At 38.3% G+C, this 24,509-nt stretch overlaps 2 protein-coding genes across 2 annotated transcripts; one reads left to right on the forward strand and one right to left on the reverse strand.

Annotated features, from left to right (window-relative positions):
* The first annotated feature begins 10,904 nt into the window (after positions 1-10,904).
* Positions 10,905-11,878, forward strand: LOC135711874 (mpv17-like protein 2). The gene is made up of 2 exons (XM_065234853.1): positions 10,905-11,318; positions 11,379-11,878. Exons 1-2 carry the CDS (start codon positions 11,051-11,053, stop codon positions 11,792-11,794), a joined length of 684 nt encoding a protein of 227 aa, XP_065090925.1. The 5' UTR covers positions 10,905-11,050; the 3' UTR covers positions 11,795-11,878.
* On the reverse strand, positions 11,850-24,143 carry LOC135711869 (N-acetylgalactosaminyltransferase 6-like). The gene is made up of 3 exons (XM_065234843.1): positions 23,857-24,143; positions 23,391-23,711; positions 11,850-14,219 (listed from the first exon to the last, which is right to left on the reverse strand). The coding sequence occupies exon 3, from the start codon at positions 14,152-14,154 to the stop codon at positions 12,334-12,336; it is 1,821 nt and encodes a 606-aa protein (XP_065090915.1). The 5' UTR covers positions 14,155-14,219; positions 23,391-23,711; positions 23,857-24,143; the 3' UTR covers positions 11,850-12,333.
* Positions 24,144-24,509: the final 366 nt, after the last annotated feature.

Consider the following 24,509-nt stretch of genomic DNA (forward strand, 5'->3'; position numbering starts at 1 on the left):
GGTCTAGAAGCAACCCACGGCTATGGTTGCCGACCGTTGATGACGAAACGAATTTCTCACTTCCATTTTGTCACACTTAAGTAAAGCTGTTGAATCCAATTTTTTCGCATCAATTAATGGAGCATCATTTGAGGACGACTCCCACCCTCGCATGGTTTCCACTACCAAACTATAACGTCGCCGTGGGCAACGTTGATATAGCCAAAACTAAATGTATATGAAGTTCACATGTTTTGGAACTGTCCAAAAACGGTGACTAGCGGAGTGTGTTTTTTTTTTGGGTGAATGTCATCGTCGTTGAGTAACACTTTTCTCCGTTGGTAAAAACAACGCATTCAGTAATGAGTATCGTTAGACATCTCGAAGAATAGAGGCAGAGGAAACCAGTTATCAACAGTGCTGTTATACGATCCACCCAAAAAAACACACTACCGTTGAGACATAAAGGACCCAAACTCCTGTTGGAAAAGCCATAGCAAAGCCTGAAAGCGGGAAGAAACGTAGGAAGAAAGAGATTGCAAAGTAAAATTGCACCGTATCAAGGCCTTCAAATAATATAGGTATCGTGGGTACGTGTGTGCAATTTCCTTGGGAGCACAGGTTCTGTGAAAGGCTGTTTATTTTGTTTGTGCTTCTGAAATGTTGTCCACTGGGAGGGGGGAATGGGTAGTTTGCAGATAGTTATAAATGTGGTAAATGACAGAAAGCGAAACATTTAGTTTAAATGTTATAAGCAGAGCGTCTGGCGGCAATCTTTTTTTTTTAGCAGTATATCTTTTAGATTTCGGATGCTTTAAGCTAAGGAATAAATGCTAAGTAGTACTACATAATGCACTCTGGTATGGTAGCTAAACCCTTTTTTCTCTTTATCTCAAAAATTATCCGCACACTTGGAAAATTGTATTTAAATCTTCTTAGACAAATTTACGTGCATTGTTAAATTTACATGAACCATAAACTTAAAACGTATTTTTCGACATAAATGTCGGTAAAAGGATAGTAAATCTAATGGCCAGCTCAGCATCTAAAGATCTCGGCAAAATTAATGTATTTTAGCTGCGTATCGGCATGTTTTTCACTGAGATCCAGCAAAATAAGCCAATCTGGGCAACAAATTAAACATTCATACCCTGTGTGTGTACATTCATAGCTTCTCTGCTTCAAATTCTTCATCTAAACCTGCTGATTACAATGTTCAGCAAGTAAATAGAGCTACCTATGCTTCTATTGCAGCTGGTAGAAATCGAGATAAAAAATCTTGCCATCATAATTCTAACGGAAATGTTATTGATTTTGATTTAGGTAGCATTACTGCTCCTAAAACGGTTTTTTAACAGAAATCATTAATCGACATAATTGCTGGTGTGCTAAAAACTAACTCCATGTTTGAACCTATTCAGACCCATCAACTCATGAACCGGGGATCAACGGCTTACTACTGAACCCAGGCCTGCTGGGGTGAGAGGTAATCACGCTTACCACTACACCACCGGCGCCACTTGTAATGGATTTGAAATCATTAAATATTTTGAATTGGAATGCTGGATCCACAGACAAACAGACATAACACATTGAATATTTCGCATTATAAAATATCGTCGCTAAAACATTACTGCCATCTGTTGAGTACACTGTGGAGGGTAGTACGCTGAACAGATGGCGGTAGTGTGTAAACGTCAAACGCAAGGGAATTTATTATGCGCACCACATGTGGCAGTACTACCAACTGGGATACTTACAAATTGACCGTTACATGCTTGTTCGATGAACAACTTATGAGTGCTATGTCTGTTTGTCTGTGCTGGATCTATTAAAGATCATAAGACGCGCTATTTAACATGTATCTCTTTAATAGTTTTTATTTGTTTTGTCTCCCGTCTCGACGAGTCTCATCGTCGCCCACTGGTCACCATAGCCGGTCGAACTCCTGACGAATTTAGAACCACACTACGGTGCATACTGGGTACATCACTCTGATGAGACAACGAAACCCTACCTCCAAGCTTCTTCCCTTTTCCTACCTTTCGACAATGTACCCCTCTAACCTCAGGTAAGCCTGAAGTATTCGGCCCAACTCCTACTAGACATAGAATTCTAATTTTGTGAATTTTGCTACAAACAAAGAACAATGAATTATCGGCTCCGTAAAGCCAACGCGATTGAGCCTTACAAATAAACGAACAAGATAAAAAAAAGTTATTTAACTTTTTGAGAGTTCATAACGTGTACATTGCCCGTTTTACTGAAACGTTCCTTAAACCTGACCATAAGGGTAAAAGGGACGTAAATTATTTCATTTATTGAAATGACCGCCAGTTGTGGCGTTACCATAATTGTTAATAAAATTATTTCATCATTTGAAAACAAAGTTTTTAAACTTTTGGAGCTCCTGTCGAAACAAAATATAGACAACTTACATTTATAGCTGCCTTTTTGCCATTTCAATACGTAGACCAGCAAAAGAATTTTCTTAAGGGTGACCACCTTCAGAAACTTACCCGTCATAGGTCTAAATTCTTTATTATTGGTGATTTTAATGCAAAGCAACGCTCACGGAATAATGCTCAAAGCAATTTCAATAGAAATATTTTGTTTGATGATTGTTCTGCATTCTGCACACTATTCACTAATTAGTTACCCACACACCAAAAAATTCTGATTTTTACTAGCGATGTAAACATCCATGCATGCAAACATTCATACATGTAAATTTCCTTCTCACGTAAACTAGCAGCTTGCAAGAAATGTTGCAAACAGAAGTGGACAGTTGCATAAAATATATGGAATATTCCATGATATGTCTCATAAATTTACACGATCTATAATCTAAACTTGTATGATATATGACGCTCCATTTATGTGCATCATAGTAACGGAAATTTACACTACTTTTTTTTAGCTGTGCATGCTGACTTCGGTTTTGATCACCTTCCAGTAACTTTTTAAATATGCCAAGAAATAACAGCTCTACTTTCAATTACTATAGAGCTAATTGGGAGCAATATCGGACATTTATGAAATATAACTTTGATCCAAATATTCCTTTGCAAACTAAATACGATGTTAATTATGCTCTTGAATCTCTGACTACTTCTATAGTTGGAGCAAGAGCTGCCTCAGTACCAAAATGCGAGGTTGAATTCGATTCAATTATAATAGACGACGATCTTCAGCTCTTTATCCTTGTGAAAAATGTCCGTAGGAGGAAATATCAAAGAACACGCGATCCGGCCATGAAATTTATCAGATGGGATTTTCAAAAATGAATTAAAAAGTGATTCTCTACCCTGAGGAACAAATGTTTTGAAAATAATGATTCAAAATAAGACCCGAGTTCCAAAAATTTGAATAAAAAAAATTAAAGGGTTGTGTCTTAGAAACGACCACAATATGACGCAGAACTACGCAAAATTTAAGTATGTCATACATTTTTGACTATTATACTTTATCTAAAAATGTTCAAGTATTTCATTGTTTCTGTTATGGTTCAATGTTGCTTCAAGTATTTTTCCTGGAATGTAATAAATTATGAAATTTCAAATGTGGGGTCCTAAACAAGCCGTTATATATTGTGGAAAAGCACCCTAGTATAGTTCACAAAGACGCCATGCCTTTTGTGGGATAGAACAACTGCCAAAAAATACGTTAATTTTTTTCAGTAACTCGATAAGTTTTAAATTAGGTCTCTGAAGCAGAGAAGAGAGTGATGGTTGCATTTTATGATAACGCAACAGGCATTTGTATTTTCCTTATCAGAAGACGGTACTTTCAATATTGAACAAAATGTTGTTTCATATGTTAGCGAAGTAGGGGAGGAAGGGGTACAACGACCATACGGGGTTTAGGCGCCTCTTTGTTCTCCGATTTGGAGGACAACCCTAACATAAACACCTTGCTATGTTGCGGTCCCCTCGGAAAAGTGGCCTGTTTCTGAATATGGTCATATACCATTAAATCACATTTAAATTCAAAACCCAGTACAATGGCAGGATCCAGTAACTTTCCGGAAACCCCTAGGAAAGTAGCCAGTTTTAGACTTAGATGAAAATCATCAGTCATGAGCGAAGTTTTTCTCAAATGCCATATCTTTTTCTCAGGTTGTCATTATAGGGCGGAGGGGGGTTGTTGCAAAAGTTGTTCCAATTTAGAAGCCGGATAAAAATCCAGCTGAAGCTTCTAGTTACCGTCCAATAAATTTGCTTTCTTCAATAAGTAAACTTTTTGAAAAGATAATTTAAAATAAAATGATGCTTCACATCAATACGAACTCAATTTTTGTAGATGAGTAGTTTGGATTTCGCCATGGGCATTCAACTACTCATCAACTCTTAAGAGTTACCAATTTAATTCGTTCAAACAAATCTGAAGGCTGCTCAACTGGAGTTGCTCTTCTAGACATAAAAAAGCATTCGACAATATGATGGTTTCATTGCCAAATTGAAAAAAAATAATTTTTCACTCTATGTTATGAAATGAATTCAAAATTATTTAAATGACAGAACCCTGCAGGTAAATTATCAAAATTCGAAATCCGAACGAATACCGGTTAGAGCAGGAGTTCCTCAGGGTAGCATTCTTGGGCCTATATTGTATAACATTTTCACTTCGGACCTCCCTGATTTTCTTCAGGGTTGCCACAAATCTAATTCGGCTAAAGGAAGAAGTCTTCGTGTAATTTGTAGCAGACTACAGAAAAGTTTAGATATTTTCTCTTCTTATTTACAAAAAAGAAAGATATCTCCCAACGCTTCCAAAACAAAACTTAAAATATTTCCACATAAGCCTAGACTCTAGGGCCTAGAGCATCCTTTTTGAAAACTAGTAGTATTTAGTCACTAGTCACATAGTTGCTATGAACGGAGTTCCAATTTCTTGGTCAAGTCAAATGAAATATCTTGGATTAAATAGAGCTTTAAATTTTTAACTTTTAAAGATCACATTGAGGGCATTCAAACCAAATGTAACAAATATATAAAATGTTTGTATCCTCTTATAAACAAGAAATCCAAACTTTTCCTGAAGAATAAACTTCTAATATTCAAACAAGTTTTTAGACCGGCCATGCTTTATGCTGTGCCATGGTCTAGTTGTTGCACTGCTAGGAAAAAAACCACTTCAAAGGATTCAGAACAAAATTCTGAAGATGATTTTGAAGCTGCCTTCCTGCTACAGTACCACCGAGGTACATAGAATTTTGAATTTCAATACTTTAGAACAAATGTCCAACAAAATAATTAATAATTTAAGGGAAAAAATCGTTGCAATCCTCAATTGCAACGATTAATTCCCTTTATTCTTAGATAAGGTTTAGTTTCAGTTTTTAGTTTTAAGATGTCAATTATTATACTGTCATACAGGGACAATGTAAAAACACTTCGATATATATCATAACAATAAAGGGGGTTAAGTTACTGGAGCATCTAGGTTAAAATTAAATGTAATTTATTTTGAATTGAAAAGGGCTTAGTTTTGAGAAAATACCAATTTTCTAAACATTATTTTGCAATATTTCAATATATATCAAATCGACTACGTTTGGAATGTTGGTAATCGAAATCATATTCAATTATTGTAATATTCTTATTAATTCTTATTCATAAAATTTGAAAAACTCATGAATAGTTTTTCTTCCAGGAACTGTTTTATATAAAATTGTTCCATATTAGATTAACCTTTATAAATTGTCTTATGACAAAGGGTCATCGCAGAAGAAAAATAAAAAAATATCGTGTGTTGGAATGAAGATAAATTCACATGTTATATTTTTTATTTTTATTTATTTTTTTCGAAAATGTAACAAATTTTTTAAGGTGTATATTTTTTTTTCCTTTAAATTCTAGTAAATTCTCTACAACTTTGATACAATAAACGGTTTTAGAGTTAGATTTTTTTGAAAAATTCATATATGAAAACACATACGCCCTTTTCAAAATTAGTCTTGAGTCAGAATGGTCTCGTGATCTGTGGAAAAATCCTAATCTCCCATACTGATGACATTTTAAAAGTTTCATCAAAATTTAAGGGGCTCGTGCCAAGTCGTTTGCTCATTCGACAGAGAATTACCAACAATCAATACGAAACTAACGATTTTAAATTGGCTCACCACTTTAGTAGCCTATTGGTCCCAAGCAAACGATTAACGTACCCTATTCTAGTCGAAATTCTAGTACTACGCAATGTTTGTTTTGATTCGCTATGAAAGTTTGACAGATAAAATGAGGGGTTATTGGTTTTTCCTATGTTTCGAGGGGTGATTCGACAAGCTTGGGACCGAAGATAGTACCAGAGTTGAGCCAAAAAGTTGAGCACGTTTCTTCGGGACCAAATTGTCTTAGAGTTACCTCTATGGAATTACTCTATATCAACTCAAGCTCATGTAATTTTCAGTAACTTTTAGAGTGCTGGACCGTCAGCAAAACCGAAAAAGTCGATGTTTTGTGGTTTTATGAGTCCAGCTTTATGCCACGATGACTCATAAAAATGTTTTTGTACGTAAATTTTCTTTGAAAAATTAGAAAAAAATGCGATGTTTTAAGATTTTTTAAATCTTTTTCCAATATTTTTTAGAAAAATCAATTATTTTTTTGGAGCGGTGAACTTCCCCTTAATAAAATGTGTCGCACCTTTAGATGTATACTATCTCCTACTTTTGTATAGGAATGATTATATGCTTAATCTTTTTAGCGAGGAATGCTCATCACGGCAATATTTATGGTTACTGGTTCAAAAAAAAAACTTATGCGTTTTTCGTCACAGAATTCCAATGTAAGAGTAATAGCATGTAATAGGGTCTTGACCCTGATGGGAGAATTAAATTTTATCTCCTGTAATTTTAACAGGTTTGTCAACTTTCTTTAATGTCTAACTTAATTACAGAGTCATAACATTGTAAATCCAAGTCATGGTAAGTAATCAAACCATATGATCCCACTTACCACATATCTTATAATTCAGCGTTTTTTTTTTTGATTTTGTTTAACTACCTTCTCTTTTGGGACATACAAACGAGTTTAATTATACTACATGATTTAAATTTGACAAACACATCATGGGTGTAGCAAACTTTAAAGAAAACTTTTGATTTTTCTGAACCCAACTCCCCAGTGGTATATTTTACAAATTTCATGCAGGAGAATGGAGCGCGATGCAATCAGAATCATTAAGATGCGAGAAATTATAGACGATTTTTCGATAGGAGGGGGATTTTTAAGTTAAGCCTCATCGTTTGAAAACAGTCTTGTATATAACTGCATTGTTTCTACCATGGTTAGCATACAAGTACATATGAGAAGTTGTACGTACACAGATACAACAAACAGGTCGCAGGCTTTTTAATATAAAATTTTATGTTACGAATAGTAATTCAATTAATTACAACTCTAAACTTTGTATCGTTGTTTGTTGAAAATTCAATTAATTTCAATTGAACTTTTCACTGTTATATGTGAACACAGATGCATGAAAAATTCAATGCAAATTAATGGATTATTAAATACTTTCACGTAACATTGAACTTGTATTGCTGTATCTTTCAACTATGGCCAAAAAATACCTCGTTGTGCCAAATGAAATTTTGCTAAACTTTTACTCTATAGGGATTAGAATTCATCATTTTGTGTAGAAAGTTGATGGTAAACGCAAAAAAAAATCATGAGCATTACATGTATACCTACACGGATAGAAATCTCCTTATACCTTTTGGCAAATTTCTATTGTTGATTATTCATAAAATGTATAAGTCAACTAATAAGCAGACGCCTTGCAAAAAGTTAATGAAGATCATGTGTCAAATGAAATGTATAAGCGGTCACACATACCTTTTATGTATTCTTATAGGACCTATGTGGTTTGTCTTATGGAATGTATAAGGCTGATATTTTGGCAAAAATGTATAAGTGAAACACATGAATAAAATAATTGATTTTCGTTTCGTGTATATGGAATCAAGATGCTTCATTCTGAAAAAAAGTAGAGTAAGGTGGAGCAAAAGCTAAAATATCTCAAAACTATCAAACTGCACTGGACTTGTAATTCAAGGTGCGAGACTTTCTGCAAAAAAGCTGTGATGAATTTTCAGTTCATTCGTAATTAAAACGATTTTTTTTTTTCGGTAGACTGTTCGATACAGAAATTGGCCAAAAGTTCGCAAACCTAATGGCAGTTTTTGAAAAGTTTGACCACTACAAATCTTAAAATGCCCCATGATGGTGTGAATATCATAAAGAAATAACATGTTTGTTCCCAGATATTTTCGTAGCTTTTGTCACATTCTGCTAAATTTATAATTGTTTAGAGTAAATAAGAGCTTTTCCCAAGTAATACAAATTAATAGAATTATGTTGAGTAAACTGCTTTACAACCAAAACCAGTCATATAAAGGCTATGTAAACGTATAAAACCTTCACAAGAAACTAAGTTTGCCCGAAAAGCTAAAATACATAAATCTAAATCTGTAGATCTTTGATACAAAACAGTAATGGAATATTATATTTCTTAGCTCCCTAATAATTGGAAACCGTAAACGAACGGTAACTCGAACGGTAATCCACAAGTAAAAAAATTGCACATTAGTTGGAGATGCTTAACGTCAAATATCAGACTTAAAGGGGACATTTGATAGGCCTTTTTAATGCACCACCAACGTAGAGTGCGCCACGCGAGTTCGAGAAGAAACGTCAACCAAACTGTTTGTTTACATCAGAATAACTATTTTTTCATTCAATATCTTGCCAATTTCCATCGGTAATTGTCTCTTTGTACGATTTTCCACAGATCTGAACTGATTTGTACCTGAACTATTCACGCACAATAAATCAGGAAGATCATAACCACTAAGGCACTTTTCTAATTTTCCATTTTTCTCAATAAAAATATTCCTGAACGCCAGCAGGATCTTTGCCAAAACGTTACAGAATTGAATTTTTCAACTGTAGATCAAGTTTGGGAGCATCTCTGATAAATTAATTTATCAGGAAAAGTAAAAAAGTGTTCCGTTTCCTGTCCCACGGTAGAAATTTCTGCTCACAACAGTCTTTTTGACGTTTTCCTATTCATCACCATAGGTTGAATCGATCGTTTAGTTTCTATTAAAAAGGCGTATACTATAGATGAGGAGGTGAAAGTATATCAAGAGCAAATTTTCATTATGTCGTAAGTAACATTCGCACCGATCCGAGAAAAATAAAGTTTTGTTTTGATGACCGAAAAGTTATTCCTATTTCCAATTAAACACATATAATCTCATAGTGATAGCAATGTTTAACATATTCAGCCGAGTTTTAATCATACAAAGGCAAATCGCTAGCTTTCATGCTAAGAAATACTGGTTTTTGAGTCAAAAGTTATTGCACGTCGTTTGGTGGCCCCTATTGTTACTTAAGTCAAAGTGTATTTACCAGGATATTCGGGAGAATTATCAATTACGTCTCCTTACGTGCAGCCCATTCATCATTTTAGGACCACCGAAATCATCTTAGCAACAAACAGTTCGATTTATTCACTTTAATAATGAGAAAGCGAAACGACGAAAGTACACTTTTCACGGGTTTCTCAGTGCTATCAACAATCAATACGAAACTATCGATTTGAAATTGGCTCACTACTTGACTAGCCTATTGGTCCCAAGCAAACGATTAACGTATCTAGTACTACGCAATGTTTGTTTTGATTCGCTATGAAAGCTTGACAGATAAAATGAGGGGTTATTGGTTTTTCCTATGTTTCGAGGGGTGAATCGATTAGCTTGGGACCGAAGATAGTACCAGAGCTGAGCCAAAAAGTTGAGCACGTTATTTCGGGAGCTTCTAGTCTTAGAGTTACCTCTATGGTGCTATTACTTAAGGCAAACGGCATCTCCATAGAAATCGGATGACTTAAGTAACATCGAAAACTATTTTGATCGGAAGGTGATTACGTCAAAAAGCAATTCGACTGGTAAATAAATTTAAAAATGGGATGTGATCCTATATTCGGACAGTATATAGTGTAATTGCAGGAGCATCGATTGACACTGATAGCTCGACTTTGTTTACCTTTGTTACATTCGACGTAATGAAAATTTGCTCTTGATATAGTTGATATAGTTCCGTTAGAGTACGGCATTGTGAAAATTGTACATAGAAAGTAGAAAGCGAGCAAAGGACAATTTTGAGAAAGGTACGAATCGGGTTGATCATCCCCTTTAACAAACTCCCCCGTTGAGTAAAAAGTACGCATTTTTAGCGATAAAATTTAATGATTAATTGAAATACGAATTCTTCATGACACATATTCAAAAAATAGAAAACATTGACTAATAATTTTTCAAATAAAATCTATCTATTAAAACGATAATAATCAACCGACATGCATAACTAATAATCTAGTACTTGAGCTATATCTGATATGGTTACCTTTATGGATATATCGCATAAGGTTTGTTATTATGCACTTCTTTTTTTTATGCGGATAACGATTCTCGGGCTCTCGTTAATGTACCAAAGTACCCATTATTTGAAATTCTAAGTCACCCAATCAAATAATACATCTTCATATAGTATCTAGAAATGGGTACTTTTATACTCATTAATGGGTACTCACCAATTACAGTATAGAGTACTCTTTTTTGTTTTTAGCGCAGGAGTCTAATGAGGTGCGTAATCTGCAATATGTAGCGGGCGGAAAATCACTCACGTTGCGATGTTTTTTTTCTTCTAACCCCTTCCTTTTCGCACCGCCGGTGCACATTAATCATAAACAGCTGATGTTGACAAGATAATCAAGAGTAGACAGCCGTAACGTAAACAAACAGTACTACTACTACTACTAGAACAGGTTCTGTCTGCTCCGGGCCCAGCCATCTGACGTAACGGTCGACCGTCATTGCAAACTATTGCACCGGTGTGTTTATTCATTCATCAATAAGGATCTCTCCCGATCGGTCGCTCGTTCAATCACGATGGAGTGTCGTGGACGCGTTGGGTCGTTCAATCATTAAAGTGTTCAACAATAACCAGAGCGCGGCGATTTCCACTATTCTATTCCAACTCCATCATCCCAGTGAAAATTAAAAATGCAAAGATTTATCAGGGTTTTAGTTCAGCGATTCAATCCTGGTCGGTTAGTCTCGAATCGAGGATATTCACTAACGCCAGCAGAATCTCCGAAGAAACCCCATAGCCCGGCCAAACGAATATGGAAACTTTTATTTGGGCGGTATCTACTAGTCACCAACACTATCAGTTCCGGGGTGTTGATGATGCTGGGCGATGTTGTTGCCCAGGAAATTGAGATAAGGCGCGAAGGAAGTCTGCAGCGAGAACTTGATTGGTATCGAATAGGTAGGTACAAGTGTGCGATTGTATTCTATGGAAAGAAGCTGTAATTCAAATTCGTTGCAGGCTGCATGACCCTTGTTGGCCTCTCGCAAGGACCATTACATCACTATTTGTACCTGTGGATGGATCGTTCCCTTCCAGGGACTGCAATCAAAACAGTATTCGCAAAAATTGGTCTCGATCAGTTTGTTATGTCTCCAATATTTATTGTTTCTTACCTGTATAGTGCAGGGTTGCTGGAGGGAAATAGCGTGCAAAAGTGCACAGAAGAGTTGACGGATAAATTCCCAACTATCTACGTTGCAGATTGGATGGTGTGGCCACCAACGCAGTTTATCAACTTCTATTGGTTGAGTCCCAAGTATCGAGTCCTGTACATTAATGGCATTACGATGCTCTACAACATATTTCTATGTTACATCAAGCATAACGACGACCTTCGGATCAAATTCGGGGAAAGTGATAGTGTTGCAAAGTGATTCAGTTTTAGAATGGGTATAAATTTTCTTTTTTGTTGAAATACTCAGCTCAAAGTTGGGTTTGAAAATATTTCATTTATTGCTTCCCTTTTATTGTATTGGCGTTTCCGAAATCTCCTTGTATTGTTACATATTAGTTTGACTTATCGTGGGAATGTCTGGCGTTACGTTTAAGGACAGTGATTTCCTAGAAGTTTAATTTGTTTGCTTCGTTCCGCAACCTACGACTTATGCGTAAAAAAAATCTTACAGACTAGATATGTAAAGATATGATTATCATTATGCGGAAACTTGCAGGGAACCTTAAGAATGACTTACATGGCAAGTAAATTAATGGAATTTGAAAACTTGTACTTCAGAACATCTTGTTACTATGCGGACAGCTGCCTTCTACAATCCAAAATCAGTACAACAGACAACATCAGTGTTACAATGCATCGTTTCGAATAGTCTTTATCACATAAATCATATTTGAGCCGGTACCTCATGTACCTAAAAAATCCTGTGATGTTTCCTCTTTGAAAGCTCACGCATTTTTCTCAGTCGATTAGTTTTGCACCGTACGTCTTCCAGTTTCCAATGGCCGTCATATTCACAAATCCCCATTTCCACTTTTGGTTTGGATTATCGTCACTACAAGAATTCACGAAAACTTCTCGCCGACTTCCATCCATATCCAAACAGCGATTATTCTTGCCTTGCTTCATCATCTGACTATCCACGTCGTACCGCCACAGCTGATTACCTTGCCCTCCATGGCAGTGGTACAGTAAAATCTTCGCATTCGGAACGCTTTCGGAAACATCCCAGCACATTTCTCCAAATTTGATTCGCAAATCTCGGTGCCAAGACAGCTGGAAGTATTGATTTGCTTGCGGTTGAACCTTATCGGCAGCACAGGAAAACAAACCCACAGTCTGTTTCTCACCATGATTCAGCGTATCGATACACAAAGCCGGATTCGATACAGACTGAATGGCGCCATTGGCAAAGTCTGGCGGTTCTATCGGAGGATACTTCTCGATCAAATCAAAGGCCACTTTCTCCATGAACCATTTAAATGGCTTGCACTGCAGTTTTTCCCGAATGGCCAGCTGCTTCGAGAGGTCCCCTGCGTCCGTATTATCGTACTTTTTGCGGTCTCTCACGTACAGATACTCCTTGTACTCATCCATCCAAACTTCCGCTACTCGCTTATAGTTTCGCGACAGGAAGTCCTTCTTTCTAGGATTTCCGAACGGAGCGTAACCACGATAAATGTGACCCACCCGGGAACACGGAGCATCATACATCCGACCACCACATTGCCATATCTTGAAGCTCAACTCGTACTGCTCACCACCCCAGATGTCCAGGCCTTCGTCATAACCGCCAAGTTCCCAGAAAAATTTGGAACTAATGGCAAACAAACCACCCGCCATTACAGGGCTCTCGAATGGTTCCGTTGGATTTTCCAAATCCTTCGGCAGCAGCGGTAATCTTTTGTAGAAAAACTTCCAATCGAATGCACCACGAGCTCCCTCGTCCTGCGCTCGGTACTCGAACGTATCCCAATCGATGACATCGATAAACGGACACACACACGTCCGATAATCCTCAGCAATGGGGTCCAGCAATGGTGGCAACCAATTCACATTTGCTTCCGTGTGTGAATCCAGGAAAATTAGCACATCCGCCGTAGCAACCTTAGCCCCTGCCAATCGGGCCGTGATCAATCCAGATCGCTCCGGCAAATGGATTACCTTCACTTTGGGCATGTTTTCTTCCACGTATCGATCGAGTTGGTCCTTCAAGAACTCTTTTGTACTACAATCATCCACCAAAATGATCTCTGTTATCAATTCCGGGGGTGATCTCAGCAGTACGCTGGATGCGGTTCGCAGCAGTGTACTCCAATGCTCATTATAGAAAGGAACTACCACGCTAACCGTGGGCAACTCACTCAGATACTTCTTCTTCTTGCATCCCTTGTGCCGAATGTCCGGCAGAGATCGATTCAACGAGATCAAATCGCTGAGTACAGCGTTGAAGCCGTTCTTCTTGAACAGTTTATCCTTCATTTCTTCGTCTTTCTTCTCCAAATGACCGGCGATTCCGTGCTCCCCGATTCCGGTTCGCTTCTCTTCGGCTCCCTGCAGCCGATAGTCGTGCCAATCAATCTTCCTCGAATTGGCATTCTTCGGTGGACCGTTGAAGAACGATCCTTGCTTTTTGTGTTGGGTTTGCGGTTCTGCTCCGCCGTGTTCGATCGAGTTCTGCTTGTCCATCACGTTGAACGAGCGGACCAGCAGCGTTAGAAATAGAAGGACAAAGCCACCGCCGATGGCGTACTTTAGTAATACTCTTAGGTTGCGGCGCATCTCTTATCTACTGGCAACGATCTGTGTATGGCTTGGATGTGGGAAGCTCCGGTATAGGCGGAATGCTGAAATGGAAGGAAACGAACGAAAGCATTTGGTTAGAGGCTTATGTTGAGCATCTTTAGAACTCAGCCGTAATATGCATGTTTCCAAATACAGTTCAAGTTACGCAAACAAAATACCATAATAACTTACTACAACAAAAGAACGATATCAGACTTTTCTTCGACTGGACTACGCAAGCAATATCACGGTTATTCCCAAGGATAGGTACCTAGTTACAACTGAGACGAAATTGACGCCACCATCGATCGAAGCATCAGCGTCCAATGTGAAGGCACCATCAAAGCGTGGTCAAGCGTTGCCTCTGTTTTGTAACTTCGGTGAACTACAGTAATGACCCGATTTTTTTTTTTTTTTTTCGGAATCGAGCAATGAGATGGGACCCATGCAAAGGTGATGACAAAAGATCTTAAAGATAAAGCACTTAAAAGCTCTCGTATTTTCATGAGAAAATACGAGGAGTGCTTTACCGGCCTCATGGAGCGAATAGCCTCGACAGAACTGAGACTATCCGTAAAAATAAAATAGTGATCTGGTGGAAGTGAGGCGATCGTTTCTAGCGTATAGTATATTGCCGCCAGCTCAGCAACATATACGGAACAAGGAGCTTGAAGCATTCGAGAGGCGCTATGAAATTCGTTAAAAATACCAAAACCAGCGGACGACTCTATTAGTGATCCATCTGTGAAGAACGATCTTGCGGAATCAACTTGGCCAAACTTTGCAGCGTAAATTGACGGAACAATCATGGAACGATGATGTTCTGGGATCCCACGAATCTCCCGCGTCATGGATAAATCAAAACTAACTGAATTGCCGAAGTCGGAGAAGCATACACGATGAGGATTATGCTGTGAAGGGCTGACATCCTGTGTTATGTACACGTAGTACAATGTCATAAAACGAGTTTGAGGGTTTAGCTCAAGAAGCTTCTCAAAGTTTGCAATCACCAGTGGGTTCATAATTTCACAACGGGTGTCACATCGGTCACATCGTGTGAGTCGAGTGCATGCATCCTAACGCGATACGAAGAAAATGACCCGATTTTGCCAGCTCCTTTTTGAAAATCTTTTCTTATGTTCTACAAAACCCATGCGCCTGTTCCAGTTATTCTGCGAAAATCAGGTTACTTTCAAGTTCTCATTCGGTCATCTAGTAGGGTTTAGATATAATGTATGGCCTACTAAGCTCAACCCCGCACTTTGACTGTTTTTTTTTCGAATGGATTTTTACACAAAATAGAAAATTTATTTATCTTTTCATATCGTTGGATTTGATAAAGTGTCACAAATTTTTTTAAATGCAACACTGCTTCTAGATTCCAAATTCGGCTTACGGGTTTCAATTGCGTATACACACATAGAAACGTCAAAAGCAAAACACTGAAAGACTGAAAACATTAATTCGCTTCTTTTGTGTTTGAGAACAAGGGGTATATATTCATACATTGCGCTCTTGAAGCCTTTGTGTTGTAGCTTTTGAACTGAAGTATTGTACCAAACGTTTAATTGAATCGTTAACGATATATTTCGATATATTTGATATTTTCTGCTCGATAATCCAAAAATAGGTAATTAAACTGAAGTTAATTGTTACCCTAACTCAATAGGATTAAAATTTCTAAATAAAACCAAAATATACGACAAATGATAAAATTGATTAAGGCAATGTTGATTGATTCAAATATGAGTAAAAATAGTGACACATACCTAGCTCTAGTTAGATTGTTATCCTAATTTAGGATAACAATCTAACTAGAGCTAGGTATGTGTCACTATTTTTACTCATATTTGAATCAATCAACATCAGGGCTCTACAATTTCGAAGCTCTAAAATGAACTCGTGTTTTGTTTCTCTCATACATACGTGTTCGACGCTTCATTTCTATAACGCCTAGCTAGACTATCAGCAAGAAACGAAAATAAAAAAGAAGGACGCTTGGAAGGAAAGGCTGACTGTGGAACTTCTCGTCGTTGCTTTGCTCATCGCTTTCAATGTAAATAACGTCGATTTTCTAGTTAAACGAACTTCATTATGGCTTTCAATCCCCTTTCACGAACACTCTATCGCCGCTCTTTCAATTTGTTTAAAATGCGTTATGTCCCGTTTTCGATCATTTTTTTTAGATAAATATATGGATGGAAGATAAATTAGAAATATGACGTGTAATCTTCAAGTGTTTTGACGTGAGAAATGCTTTAAATGTGTTATTTCATTTTCCGTCATATACGTCATGAAACCTCTGTTGATGTGTTTCATGAAAGAGAAAACTATCAAAGTCGAGCGCTCTTTCGCTCATCCATTTCGACGAAGCTTGAAAGGAAGACCAATGGAGCGACGGGAGAAAGAGAGACAAGCGATTGAATATTTGTTTGTGCACGCCGACTGAGGTTCTAGAATGCTGCGAAGCTGTTCGACTTTAACAGAAAAAGAAAGCCAGCAGTCTCTTCGTCGCATCGATTTGGTCGATTGAAGCTGATATTGTGACGCCCTGACCTAATACATGTTAACTTTAAATAGACTTTGTTGCCTAGAAAAAAGTTATAACATCCTTCCTATTTATAGTTGAAATCTAGTGCAAAATACAGAATGATATAATTTCTGACAAACTAATACATATTATTTCAAGACATAAGATGCATTAAAAATTGACAAATGGAGTATGTGTTGCATGACAAAGATTTATGTTTGACCATGTTTTGGGCAAAAGGTCAAAAATTAGTGATAGGTCGAAAATAAGTACATTTACCGTACATACTGAAGAACAACAAAGCAACTGGTGTAGATCAACTACGGGGCTGTTCATAAACTACGTAGACAAATTTTTGGGATTCTTGACCCCCCCCTCCCCCTGCGTAGACAATTTTCCATACAAAAATTTTAAAATTTGTATGGGCCGTGGATAATTGTCAACACCACCCCCCCCCCCTTAAACTGTCTACGTAGTTTATGAACAGCCCCTACCAAGTGAGCTATTAAAATACGGTGGTGAAACTCTGGCTAGAGCGCTGCACTGGGTAATTGCCAAGATTTGGGTGGAGGAGATATTACCGGAGGAGTGGATGGAAGGTGTCGTATGCCCAATCTACAAAAAAGGCGACAAGTTGGATTGCTGCAACTACCGCGCGATCACACTGTTGAGCGCCGCCTACAAGGCTCTCTCCCAAATTCTATGCCGCCGCCTGTCACCTATTTGCAAGAGAGTTCGTGGGGCAATACCACGCGGGATTCATGGGTGCCCGCGCTACCACGGACCAAATTTTCGCGATTCGGCAGGTTCTGCAGAAATGCCGCGAATGCAACGTGCCCACACATCATTTGTTCATCGATTTCAAATCCGCATACGACACAATCGATCGAGATCAGCTATGGCAGATTATGCACGAGTACGGATTTCCGGATAAACTGACGCGATTGGGTCAAGGCGACGATGGATCGAGTGATGTCCGTTGTTCGAGTTTCGGAGACACTCTCGAGTCCGTTTGAATCCCGAAGGGGGTTACGGCAAGGTGATGGACTTTCGTGTCTGCTATTCAACATCGCGTTAGAAGGTGTGATCAGAAGAGCTGGGATAGACACGAGTGGCACGATCTTCAGGAAGTCCATCCAGCTTCTTGGCTTCGCCGATGACATTGACATCATGGCACGGAACTTTGAGACGATGGCGGAAAAGTAGATCAGAAGGCTGAAGCTAGGCGGATTGAACTTGCTATCAATGCATCAAAGACAAAATACATGAAAGGAAGAAGTTCTAGGGAAGACAATGTTAGCCTCCCACCCCGAGTTCAGATTGACGGTGACGAAATCGAGGTGGTCGATGAGTTCGTGTATATTTGGACTCACTGGTGACCGCCGAAAATGATATCAGAAGAAAAATTCAAAGACGCATTATGACAAGGAATCGTGCCTACTTTGGACTCCGGACGACGTCCCGGTCGAATAAAATTCGCCGCCGCACGAAGTTGACTGTCTACAAGACGCTGATTAAACCGGTGGTTCTCTACGGCCACGAGACCTGGACTATGCTCGTGGTGTTTTCGAACGGAAGGTGTTGCGTACCATCTACGGTGGAGTGCAGATGGATGACGGAACATGGAGGAAGTGAATGAACCACGAATTGCACCAGCTGCTGGGAGAACCATCCATCGTCCACACTGCAAAAATTAGGCAACTACGGTGGGCTGGGCACGTCGTAAGAATGCCGCACGACGACCCAGTGAAAATGGTTCTAGAAAGTAACCCAACAGGAACAAGAAGAAGAGGCACGCAGCGGGCAAGTTGGATCGACCAAGTAGAAAGCGACCTGCGGACCCTTCGCAGACTACGAGGCTGGCGAAGTGTGGCCATGGATCGAGTAGAGTGGAGACGACTTCTTCGGACAGCAGAGGACAACAAGGCCTTAGCCTGATTGGTAAGGTAAGTACCCTACATACATTTTCGTTTATCGTCTCGGAAATTTGTCCACTAAATGACTAATCCTAAAAGGCAGAACACACTGTGGTCCCTGGGAGCTGTAGCGGACAATCACGGTTACAAATTATCAACCCATAGTTGAACAAGTTTGTTTCCATATAAAAAAAATCTGTGTTAGCGGCAGGGCTCTACATTTTCGTTACATCGTGTTCAACGAATCATTTCTATAACGCCTAGCTAGACTATCGGCACGAAACGAAAATGAAAAGAAACTTAGAACGAAAGGCTGGCTATGGATTTTCTCGTCGTTGCTTTGCTCATCGCTCTCAATGAAAGTAACGGCGATTATCGAGTTATGAAACGAAACTCCATTATGGCTTTCAGTCCTTTTCATCAACGCTCTATCACCATAGAGGTAACTCTAAGACTAGAAGGTCCCGAAATAACGTGCTCAACTTTTTGGCTCAGCTCTGGTACTCTCTTCGGTCCCAAGCTAATCGATTCACCCCTCGAAACATAAGAAATGACCAATAACCCCTCATTTTATCTGTCAAACTTTCATAGCGAATAAAAACAAACATTGCGTAGTACTAGAATTTCGACTAGAACGGGATACGTTGATCGTTTGCTTGGGACCAATAGGCTAGTCAAGTAGTGAGCCAATTTAAAATCGTTAGTTTCGTATTGATTGTTGCTATCACCGCTCTTTCAATTAATTTGTTTGATATACGTTATGTCCCGTTTTCGTTACTTTTTTTATATTTAAATATGTGGATGGAAGATAAATAAAACATATGCAATCTACAAGTGTTTTCACATGAGAAATGCTTAAAATATATATTTTCCTTTTCGGTCATACTCGTCATGAAACCTCTGTTGATTATAGTCGCTATATTCATAGTATGGCAGATAGAATCTCGGGAACCAATGAGCTGTCAAATAGCGGAACCAATCGACCAAATCACGGCCAACAACAGAAAAGAGCACATCAGCTATTACGAACAAAACTTCGGAAACCCTTTTCTCGTGACTCAAGGCTCGCCTACGCTAACTGACACCATCTATGGGTTGGAGAAAGTTTCCCCTATCCGATGATGCCGGTAATTTGCGTTCGATTTGCGAGGAAAGAATTATCTACGTTTTGTTTATAAAACTTGATAGTACCTTTTCAATTGTTGGTCTAAAATATATTGAATTGGTTCCGCTTTTTGATAGATCGAAATGCTATCCGCCAGACTATGAATATACGAATATACTATAATGAGAGAGAGAAGGATTAGTATTTTCCATTTAATTCCACTACTTTATTTGCTTATCCTTGACAGATACGCGTATTTCGTCTACAATGTGCAGACTTCTTCAGTGTCTTGTACTAATACAGTATACAGTCGAGTATTAGTACAAGACACTGAAGAAGTCTGCACATTGTAGACGAAATACGCGTATCTGTCAAGGATAAGCAAATAAAGTAGTGGGATTAAATGGAAAATACTAATCCTTCTCTCTCTCATTATACAGGTATTCCACTAAGACGCCCACATTCATCAGGATACGAATATACTGTTGATGTGTTTCATGAAAGACGAAACTATCAAATTCAAGCGCTCTTTCACTCGTCTGCTTCACCGAAGCCTGAAAGGAAGACCAATGAAGCGACGAAAGAAAGAGAGACAAGTGATTGAACATTTGTTGGCAGACGCCGACTGAAGTTCTAGAATGCTACGAAGCTGTTCGACTTCAACAGAAAAAGAAAGCTAGCAGTCTCTTCAAAGCATCGATTTTGTCGATTGAAGCTTATATCATAGAGGTAACTCTAAGACCACTGGGTCCCGAAGAAAATCATTATTATTTTTGGCTCACTCAGTACCAGAACAACGGTCCCAAGCAGTCCCAAGCTATTTCACTCACCCCTGCATGTTCTGCATGAATCCACACACCCCTGATGTTATCTGTCAAACTTTCATAGCGAATCAAAACAAACATAGTGTAGTAATAGAATTTCAACTAGAATAGGGTACGTTAATCGTTTGCTTGGGACCAATAGGCTACTAAAGTGGTGAGCCAATTTTAAATCGTTAGTTTCGTATTGATTGTTGCTTATATTGTGATGCTATGGTTGACAGTATTTAAAAAATAGTTTGAAAAAAAACAGGAACACTGAACCTAATGATTACTAAGATCACGTCTGTAACTATTAGGCTGGCTGCAAGACCATTTCAATTGAATTTCATCTTGCACATTAGACAATTTCTCATTTACATAGCACATTAGACAAAAAGTATTTCAAATTATATGCCCCTATAAATTAATTTTTCAATAATTTTTGCAGTGGGGATCTAAACAGGGGTATCACAAGTGTAACACTATTTTCTCCAATTTGGCAAAAATGGCCTACTAACCATTTCTTCATTTCAATGTTTCTCTCATTGCGACTCACTTTTAGAATTCTATAAGCTCGTAACCTACTATGAATGTTGTTTGTGCAACGTCATCTACATGTTCAACTACCCTACCCACTGTACCTGCTATAGAAACAAATACAAATAAACAATAATTATATCAGTAGTTCATATGCCTCCGACATGGCAGGACTGCTAAGCACATCGGTGTGTTTTATTTTCTAATTCGTCTCCGTACTTATCCGTATCACAACACAACGTAGAGATCCCACCCGTGCGCGATCAAATGTTTTTGCATGATTCTTAATTCCGTACCTTTGGTGCAACCTTGCTTTTTTGTAAACCATCTATACAATGGTAAAAGAATGTTGAGATTAAATTTAAATCGTGTTTTTTGGTCATTACATCAAATTTCGGGTGGTAAAAAATTGTACACAAGCATGACGAACTGGACGAACATGATTTTTTTTTAGAATCTCGTAGTTTGAGATGATTTAAAAAATATGGTACAGTAGGGTCCGATTTTGGCAACACGTCTTCAATGTTTTAAATCTATATATATAAAAATGAATTTTCTGTCTGTCTGTCTGACCCTTATAGAATCGGAAACTACTGAACCGATCGGCGTGAAAATTGATATGCAGGGCTTTTTGGGCCGGGAAAGGTTCTTATGATGGTTCGATACCCCTCCCTCTCTGTAACTGGGGGTTCCTACACAAATGAAACAGAAATTTCTGCATAACTCGAGAACTAATCAAGCAAATGGAACCAAATTTGGCATGTGGAGGTATAAGGAGATGTTCATAGGGGGTAGTCCCTTAGATAAGAGGAGGGGGGGGGGGGCTACGGACAATATAGCATGCATTTTTTTTATCGGCGCATACACTTAAGCTTATATTGAATGCCGAGCAAGGTCGGGCACTCAGCTAGTAGCTTATAAACAATACACAAAAACCTCAAACCCTATGTAATATTATTACTATGCTTCCCGAATAACTATCAAGCTTTGGACATGATCTGACCACAGACAAACAGACATAACACATTGAATATTTCTCTATGTAAAACATCGTCGCTAAAACATTACCGCCATCTGTTGAGTACACTGTGGTGGGTAGTACGCTGAACAGATGGCGGTAGTGTGTAAACGTCAAACGCAAGGGAATTGACTATGCGCGCCACAGGTGGCGGTACTACCAACTATGATACTTTTGAATTGACCGTTAAATGCTTGTACGATGAACAACTTGCGAGAGTTATGTCTGTTTGTCTGTGATCTGACTATCTGACGGTTTGCAATTATTAAAAATTATGGAACACTTTTAAGTCAAAATTTGTGCTTTGCTGAAATCGCACCCTGACGGTATTTTGAGGTCCAGAACATGGAAAGTTCTGTAATATTTCAAACATTGAAAAATTTCTAAAGTATTCGATTAAGATTTGTGATTTCAAGATTGAGGCTCAACAGTCTTATAATGTACCAAACAAACTTCAATTCGTTTGCTTCGACGTCGCCCCTGGACCGAAGCGTCCAACCGAGAGAATTGAACTTCAAGACTGCTGAGCAATAATCCGAAAATCGCAAACACATAATTCTTATACTTATCAAGGAAAACAAATCTGACAAATTTTCAAGATTTTCAAAAATTAAAAAAAAAGATAAGTTTTCGGATTATTAAATTTCCAAGATTCTAGAAATTAAAAATAATAACGAAATCTTTGGCAAAGCAAAAAAAATCTACGACTATGAGCACGTTACAAAATCTAGGACTTACATACATCTGCATTTTCTGTAAGTGTCATACGATTGTGTATACATTTTGCCATAAAAATATTGCGAATCAAATTGTTTATGCAAAATGTTTAAGTAGACAATTAAATGACGCTTAAAGAAACATAAAACACTGCTAATTCATTTTTGCTAACTGATTTTAGCTTGAAGCGGTCTTAACCCCACTGTTTTAGATCATATCACGGTAATTTGAAATCCTATATTTCAGATTTCAAATCGCTAAGATTTTTGTGAATGTTACTTGAGAGAAACTTGAATCGACTTTTTGCTGTAGAAATGCAGACAATGTCTGAGATCTCCATGAATATTTCAATCCATGCTATTGTATTCACAAATGAAAATGGTCTAAAACGGACAATTTGAAAAATCCATGACGCACGACCTTAACGCTTCTGCTGAAACAACAAAACTTTATCTATCGTTATACCTCGTGGTTAGCTCGAACAAGCTAACAATCGTTCTTTCATTGGAAATATTTCAAAACAAACAAAACACATCACACCTTCTAAAAAGATTATCATTGTGATAGGAATACTCCACTTGTATGGCACTGCATCATTCATATTTACCTATGTGTTTCTTGCTTAATTCCAACGGGGCCCAAAATGAGCTGGCACACTGTTACAGAAGCTAGCTTGTTGAAAGATCTTAATACTGATGTGATGACGAAAACATGTCCTTCGTTCTTGGTGTTCTTACGAAGCCTTCGTTCCCGGGTGCTGGTGGTTGTGCTACGGACTGCTATGCTCTGCACTCGTCTTATTATACTTTCACTTCAATGGTGCTTTTGCCGTTAGTCGACCTCTTGTGGATTGCAAAAACAAAAACAAGAAACACACTGTCCCTGTCGTAGCAGGCAACCACCAGGTCTATCGCACACGGTTCACGCTCTATAAATGCAGTGATAAAAATTCAGCAATTTGCCCATTAATTTATGCTTTATCGCCAGTCCGTACGATGGAAGCAAAGTGCGTCCCGCACAACGAGATAAACCGTCTGCGTTGATCAAATGGATAATATATGCTAGGTACTTACCTAATTTAGGGCAATTGAAATTTGACCAAAACAAAACGCCCAAACTCTCGAGCTAAATATCGCAGCTGCAACATGTGAACTGTGGGACTTGGCTAGATCCACAGCTTAGAATGTCTACGTCCCACTTACAGACGATCTTTCGCAATCTCCAGCAGAAGCTACAGCTGGCTTAGTGCTTGCCTAGTTGATTTGGTTTGCAGTGTCATCAAATTCTGACTGTCAACCTGGGCAAAAGATTACTGCACAGACACTTCGCTCACACCACTATCTGCTATGGGGTTTTAACTTGCTTCACCACCTATCCCGCACTCAGTTATGATGATGGGACTTCCTTTCATTCAACGATATTAACGCCGCACTGACAGCATCCTCACTAATACGCGCTCAAAAGATGAATACCACCACTGAAGGAATGCTATCTCACTTCCACGCACGATACCGGCTCCTATTCGGTAGAACTTTTGAAACCTGGGCCTTAAAACAGTGCATATTTATAATTATCATATGAATATTATACCAGCTAACTCTAGCTAACTTTTAATCTCGTTATCAATTAAAAATCACACTGCCTATCGTAGGATGAATCTGTAATAGACTATCGCACTAACGAAACAACACACCGTCTGGCTGAAACGTAAATATAAACAAGAATC

This window comes from Ochlerotatus camptorhynchus, unplaced genomic scaffold (assembly GCF_037179485.1).
Source record: "Ochlerotatus camptorhynchus isolate MF236.1 unplaced genomic scaffold, CSIRO-AGI_Acam_v1.1 ptg000443l, whole genome shotgun sequence".
Lineage (NCBI taxonomy): Eukaryota > Metazoa > Arthropoda > Insecta > Diptera > Culicidae > Ochlerotatus > Ochlerotatus camptorhynchus.

Excerpts from the sequence above, each read along its gene's own strand:
- LOC135711874 (XM_065234853.1), top strand. The coding sequence starts at position 11,051 with ATGCAAAGATTTATCAGGGTTTTAGTTCAGCGATTCAATCCTGGTCGG. Across the intron at positions 11,319-11,378 it reads ACTTGATTGGTATCGAATAG|GCTGCATGACCCTTGTTGGC; the intron begins GTAGGTACAAGT and ends AATTCGTTGCAG.
- LOC135711869 (XM_065234843.1), bottom strand. The coding sequence starts at position 14,154 with ATGCGCCGCAACCTAAGAGTATTACTAAAGTACGCCATCGGCGGTGGC.